The following is a 7,026-nucleotide window of genomic DNA, read 5'->3' as shown; positions in this document are numbered from 1 at the left end:
AGGGTCGGACCACGGTACCGAAAGTGAGAGAGATTGCTGTACCAAAGTGGGATTTACTGGGCCAACTGGGCCGTGGTGGGCTTTCATAGCAAATCGGTATTCACCGATTTGGTACCGATAACCAGCTTACTTTAACCAAGATATAGCACCGCAACTTCGCAGCATATATGCGACTACTGCCAAGGTACCAGTTCAAAAAAGTTCAATTGCCACTCAATTCCCACTCAATTCCCAGCAGGATTCCCTGGGAAAAGGTCTTAAATTATAGGTGCAGACCCTAAAACTCGCTTAAGTACGCTTTACATTGACAAGTGCTAAAGTAAGCGTTCGAGCGCCAATCTTGCTGTGAAGTAGCATGAATCAGATTTAAAAGGGAAAAAACGAGCCCTGTCGCTCCACATCTCATTCTTCAAAATGCCGGGGCGGCGAAACAAGCAGCAAGACTCCGAGCCCGTTATTGGTCGACCCCGTCGAGGCCGTGGGCAGGCCAGCAGCAGGGGCCGTGGACGTAGTGGCCCTGCTACTGCTACTGCCGCACCTGTTCCTCCGCCAGCCACACGTGCCGTTGCACCCCCTCCTGCGCCTGCGCCTGCAGCTCCCAGCGTCTCGTCGCTCGCTTTGGAGCTCGAGGAGAAAGCGCGTATCCCTGATGAGCCGCGTCTAGTGCAGCCACTCGTGCGCACCCACTTCCCTCCCCGTCCGGGCTTCGGCAAGGCTGGCAAACCTGTGAAGCTGCATGCTAACCACTTCAAGGTCAACTTCAAGTTAGCAGGCGACGTGTTTCACTACGACGTCATGATGTCCGAGGGCGGCCGGAGCTTTGGTAACGATGGACCACCCAAGACGCTGGCCAACAAGATCATGGCAGCGCTCTTGTCTGAGCTTAAGCGCCAATTTCCGGCGTTTATGGTGGTATCCGACGCGCGTAAGAATATTTACGCCCCGCGTCGACTACCGTTCCAACTCCAAGAGTTTGGCTCACTCACGCTACCTGAAGACGGAGGCAGAGCCAGAGAGTTCTCCGCCACTGTGAAAGAAGCCGACCCAGTGGCTATCCGCATGCAGCAATTGGACGAGCTCTTCGCCGGGCGCTTGAATTACACGCCGCATGACGCACTGCAAGCGCTCGACGTGGCTCTGCGCCATTCTGCATCGCAGAGATTCACTGTGGTCGGACGGAATCTATTCAATGGCAACGGAGCCAAATCCCTCGGAGAAGGAGCCGAGCTCTGGTTCGGCTACTTCCAGAGCTTGCGAGCCACGCAAAACCGCCTTGTAGTCAACTTGGACTTGGCAGCCACTGCCTTCGTAGAGGAGATGGACGTGCTAGACTTCCTCTGCGAGTCGCTATCCTTGAGGAACCTCCCAGCTGCTCTGAATAACCCCCAACACTCGGCCTTCAGTAAGGCCATCCGTGGCGTTAAGGTGAACATCACTCATCGTCCAGGAGTGAGACGCAGCTACCGTGTTAACGGTCTGACCAAGACAAGCGCACAAGACACGTACTTCGAGAACGACGAGGGGCAACGTCTTAACATCGTGCAATATTTCCAAAAGACGTACAACCTGCGTCTCCGCTACCCAAAGCTGCCGTGTTTGCATGTTGGAGCCCCTCAGAAGAAGAATTATCTTCCTATGGAGGTGTGTCACATTATGGCGGGACAGAAATGTCCTCGCAAGGTCACGGACAACCAAGTGGCCAATATGATAAAGTTTACGTGCACGCCGCCCGACCAACGCAAGCGATCGATCGAGCAGAAGTTCCGTGAAGCTGGCTTCAATACGGACCCGACCCTGAGAGCCTTTGGGCTGGAAGTGGAGCCACGGATGGTTGAGACGACGGGCCGCCAGTTGCCACCGCCTACGATTGAGTACAGCGGAGGAGCTCGTGAGAATCCTCGTGACGGAGCGTGGAACATGCGCGGCAAGAAGTTCAACACGCCAGCGCAGCTCAAGTCGTGGGCGGTTATCAGTATGGCCGACCCGAGATACTGCGACCAAACGAGTATCGAGAAGTTTTTTAAGGCGGTGATGGCGCAGATGGGTCAGTTGGGCATGCGATGTCCGCCTAAACTGCCTCCGATCCTGCTGAAGCAGCGCCGGGAGGATTCAGTGCGTGGAATGTTCCAAGCGGGAGTGAAGGCGGCCAGTCAGACGTTCAAGACGCCGCCGCAGATCATCTGGATGATCAATCCGCGTATGGATGCACACGCTTATGGAGAGTTAAAGCTGATGTCGGACAGTGAGGCAGGGGTGGGTATTCTGTCGCAGTGTATGCTGTCGAAGCATATCCCGAAGTGCAACCCGCAGTACATCGCCAACATCCTGATGAAGGTGAACACCAAGCTGGGCGGCAGGAACGGTGTGATCAGTGGACAGCTGCCGCTGGTGTCGGCGTCGCGCACCATAATCTTTGGAGCTGATGTAACGCATCCTAGTCCAATGGACAGGAGTCGACCGTCTATCGCTGCTGTGACAGCCTCTATGGACGCCAACTTCATCCGCCACGCGTCGGCGATCCGTGCGCAGGGCCACCGTGTGGAGCAGATTATGAATCTAAAGGATATGGTGGTGGAGCTGTTGAAGCAGTTCTACAGGCAGACCCGTGGCAAACCAGATCGTATTGTCTTCTACCGCGATGGAGTGAGCGAAGGACAGTTCCACATGGTGTTAAACTTTGAAGTCACGGCTATTCGTGAGGCCTGCCGGACGCTGGAGGTCGGCTACTTGCCTCCGATCACGTTTGTGATAGTCCAGAAGCGTCACAATACTCGTCTGTTCCCCGACAACCCGAAAGATGCGGATCGCAGTGGCAACGTGAAGGCTGGAACTGTTGTGGACACGGGTATCTGTCATCCGATCGAAAACGATTTCTATCTGATGAGTCACGCTGGGCTACAAGGCACTAGCCGTCCCACGCACTATCATGTGCTGCTGAATGAAATCGGCTTTACGGCGGATGAACTGCAGACGCTTACGTACAAACTGTGCTATACGTTCGCACGCTGCACTCGTTCTGTCTCCATGGTCCCGTCGGCCTACTATTCGCATCTCGTGGCATTCCGTGCGCGATTCTTCCTGGCGGAGGGTAGTGACACTGCCTCAACGGTCTCTGGCTTCAGTGAAACTGCGCCAGAAACAGATACGCGCATGTATGACTTGCACCAAGCCATGAAGAGCGAGATGTACTTCGTGTAAACGTGTGGCATTGGTGATTCACGCGCTCTCGACTGTAAGCTTCATTGTGGAAGGTGAAGCTCCATTTGATTTATGAGTCGTTTATTGGAATTCTCTTTGCAGGTTACGAGGATTCGTGCGTGGTGAGGAAGGCATCACTCGAGTCCGCTTCATTTCGATTCGTCTACGATGGCAGTCAGACCAGAAATAGCGTAGAGTCGGATTCATCACACGGCAGAAAAATGAAACGTAGCTTGAATGTTAACTCGCATTTATGGATTGACTCCACTTGACTAGGACAAATTTCACTTGGCTCCACCTGCATTTTTAAAAATCCAAACTTACTTGGAGTACTGTATTAAAAAGAACTTCTCCTATTTGTTGGTAGGACAAAAACTGTGATTATGTGGCATACACAGGCCTCTTTAATGGGCAAAAAGAGACTCAAAGGCTTGTGGAGCAGCTTCAACCGGGACAGGTCCTGCTGTAGAAATCACTCCACTCGTTTTTGAAGTCGCATTAGGCGACGTAGCAACCTTGCCTGATGGAACGGTGCTGTCCAACTCCTCATCTTCGTCATCCGAGCCGAACATGAGCCGGAAATTCTCTGCCTCACGTAAAGCCTCTTCGGCAGCGTGTATATCTACTGGATCGTCGACGCAGATGGCTTGGTCCCGTCGTGGGCACCCTGAGGTGGATACGAAGGTGCGTCAGAAGATTCAGAGACATCGTCGTGAGCCCCAGAGCTAACAGCTTTACCTGAAGACTCGGTGGCGGTACCTTGAGCCGGCGGGACCCCACTCGAACCAACGTCGACCATTTCCACGTCAATCTGGTCACCACTGAGATTGACAACAGCGAGAGTCGGTTGACGCGGAGGTGGAGAACGCGGTGCAGTAGATGATGACGCTGGCTTGCGAGGTGGCCACAATCAGCGAGGAGACAATGGCACAGACCGCGACCGAGCCTTCGAGTGACGTCGAGGCGACTTGCCAGGAGAGCTAAGGCGAGTCTTCTGGCGTTTCTTCTGAGCGGCCTGCTTACACGCCTTCGGACTACTTAGCGAGCGACGTGAAGTTTTGGGAGTTGAAGGCTCGGTAGGTGGTGCATCACCGAGACCAGCGGCTGCCATAAACGTAATGGCCTTGGCGGTCGGGATGGGAGCCTTATCTTCGTCGGAGTCGTCCGACTCGTAGTCCGACACTTTGCCACCTGGTCGTAATCGTTTGAGAAGCTTCCCATGATCCACTTGGTGAGCAGCTTGCGCTAAGGCTGCATGAAGAGTCTGGGAGTCGGGCGAAAGACCCAGCAGCAGGCTGTAAACGCTGCAAAGTATCCAACATATCTTGGTCCAAGTCCAGAGCATCCAGATCCAGCTCACCTGCGGTGAGACCTGTCACAAGAGAGTGCGAACGAACGTTTGCTGCTGAACCCACGGTAGAAAGAACTCTCTGTGGAACGTACCATCAACAGCCAGACACAGGACTTCTGGATCCATCCTGGCCAAACTTACGTGTGCGCGGAGAGTACGGTTGACTTGGAGAAGGTGAGTGCTCCGAGTCTGCTGGTTCTCGAGGACCTTGGGCGTGTCATTATCGATGTACTTCCCTTTGGAGAGCTTGACCAAGAGAATATGAAGCTGGCGAGTTTGCCCAGTGTTTGCGCCAATTGAAGACTTGTACACCTCGCGTTCTCTAGCCAACTTCTTGTTCAGGGTGGTAATGAACGCGTCCCGCGCTTGGATTTCGCAGTGCAGGCGCTTCAGCTCTTCTGAGTGCTGTTCCATGGAAGACTGTACACTCGAAAGCATGGCATCGTTCTTGGTATTAGACTCGCGAATAATCTTGATGTCCATACGAAGAGCTTCGACTTCAGCGTTAGCAGCCTTCAGGAACGCCTCCGCGTTCTCCCGAGCCATGATTTCGGGTGCCACCGAGCGTACGGCGGCAGCAGTTTCGGTCTGTGCAGCTCATAACTGACGCTCCAGAAGAGCGACTCGGTCAGGCATGTCCATTAGCGCATCAGGAAGAGGCTGTACGGCAGCGAGAACATCGTCGAAGCCCATCGCAGTCTCGAGACGACGTTGTGTGCGGACATTGTCATGAAGAGGAGGCGCAACGTTGAGCTGCACCTGATGACGAGCCATCGCGGTCAAGTAAGGAATAATTGACGTCACCTTGTGATCGACTGACGCCTCCGTACTCTCAGCCAGTATGGCGCACAACGAATCCTCGGTGAGTAGTGGAGGACCACCAGCAGGCGCAAGCGGATCAGTAGGTGCCATCTCCGTTAATTCAGCGACAACAGGAAGTGCTGCAGGAGCTACAGCAGGAGGTGAAGGGTCCAGAACAGGAAGTGCTGGAGTTCCATCTGGAGAAGCTGCCGTCGAAGTAGGTGGGGCACACGGAGGGTCGTTCGATACCTCGGTGCTGCCCTCCTGTGAAACAAGACGAGGGTTACATGGTGATGAGCAAGGTACCGATGATTCACAGGAAAGATGCGCTGACTTACCTCCAGCTGCTCACGTTCACGTCGTCGGCGGGTTGGAGACACTGGAACGCTTAAGTCACGGCTCGATTGAGACGCTCGGACATCTTATGGCTTGATGGTGAATCGGAGAATGAAGAATGTCACAACGGGCACCAGTACCGTGGCTTCCATTGCGACAGGGGCAGTTGTGGTGTAGTGATTTCGCCAGAGTTGCGGATAATCGCCCGTCAACAAAGATGCGACACCGTCGAAGAGGTTCCAGCGACGAACCCTCGGTCACGTGATGTACGGTGACTCATAGGTGCAAGAGACTCGACGGTGTCACTACCAAACACTCAACGGATATTGGATACGGTCCAGATGTCACTCAATCCAGGCTGTCCTTAATAATAATGGACTGGCCGGATTCGCATTCAGCGGCCAAGAACTGACTATCTACGGTATGAACCCTCGGTGGCGGTTGGGATGAGTTCGCGGACTACTCAGCGACTCTTTAAAGGCGCGTTCACCGTCTGGGACAGGGCGCGAGCTGTTAAGGATGCTCATACGACGGTGCAGACGACGCTTGGCGCGCAAGAAGATCCATAACGGATCATTGTTCACTTGATCTTTGTATGTTTGATTAGGACTTCTTATTCGGAATAGGCCCGAAAGGGCAAACATAATTACAGAACAGAATTTCCACTCATACACACAGAGCGATTGTCCGGCTTCAAGGTAAGCGTCTGGTCAAGCTTGTTTGAGTGTGTTTTGCCTGTCGGTGAACTCGAGGCTCTGTAGCGAGGGTTCATCCGGCAAGGCCAAGAGACTGTGTGTATAGGCCGATTACTATAGGGAGGTTTTACGTGACGGCTTGTTGTTGGCTATTTGCACGACTATGGTTGCTTATATTGCATCCCTTTTATTCTTCCAACCGACGAGTGTTGAACACTTGGTGACCTCGTAAAAGGCTTATTCGTGCCTGGTACCCTTCCGCTGTTGGGACCACGAGGATTCATAACACCTATTAGCTTTGCTCGTGCTAGTAGCGTGTTCTTATTTTTACTGGTTGGCCTATATAAGTAGTTTACAAGGTCCAATCTATCCCGGTGCAAGGGTAGAACTGAGGTATTCAGGTTCGCCCGAACGATCGTTTGCTATCCTAGCAGACGTATTGTTGTGAGAGCTTCCTTACTACATTTGTAGCTAGAGTTCACGTGGGATTTTTTAGCACCACAGAACACCGTGTAGCCGTCGCGATCTTACTTTTAAATGCTCTCCATCAATATCGACCAAGCAGACGTGCGAGTGCACCACATCTTATACTGCTGTGTATACCCCCATGCAACTACTATGAGATCTCGATCCCTAGTGCCCATT

At 53.3% G+C, this 7,026-nt stretch overlaps 1 protein-coding gene across 1 annotated transcript; it reads left to right on the top strand.

The window, feature by feature from the left end:
* Positions 1-414: 414 nt before the first annotated feature.
* PITG_04470 (Argonaute1 (AGO1)) lies at positions 415-3,198 on the top strand (the record flags this gene model as incomplete). The annotated part of the gene is made up of 1 exon (XM_002906034.1): positions 415-3,198. The coding sequence occupies one exon, from the start codon at positions 415-417 to the stop codon at positions 3,196-3,198; it is 2,784 nt and encodes a 927-aa protein (XP_002906080.1).
* Positions 3,199-7,026: the final 3,828 nt, after the last annotated feature.

Source organism: Phytophthora infestans, genomic scaffold, assembly GCF_000142945.1.
Source record: "Phytophthora infestans T30-4 supercont1.5 genomic scaffold, whole genome shotgun sequence".
NCBI classification, from domain to species: Eukaryota; Oomycota; class Peronosporomycetes; order Peronosporales; family Peronosporaceae; genus Phytophthora; species Phytophthora infestans.
The sequence above is the reverse complement of the archived record's forward strand: the minus strand, read 5'-3'. Positions and strand labels throughout refer to the sequence as shown.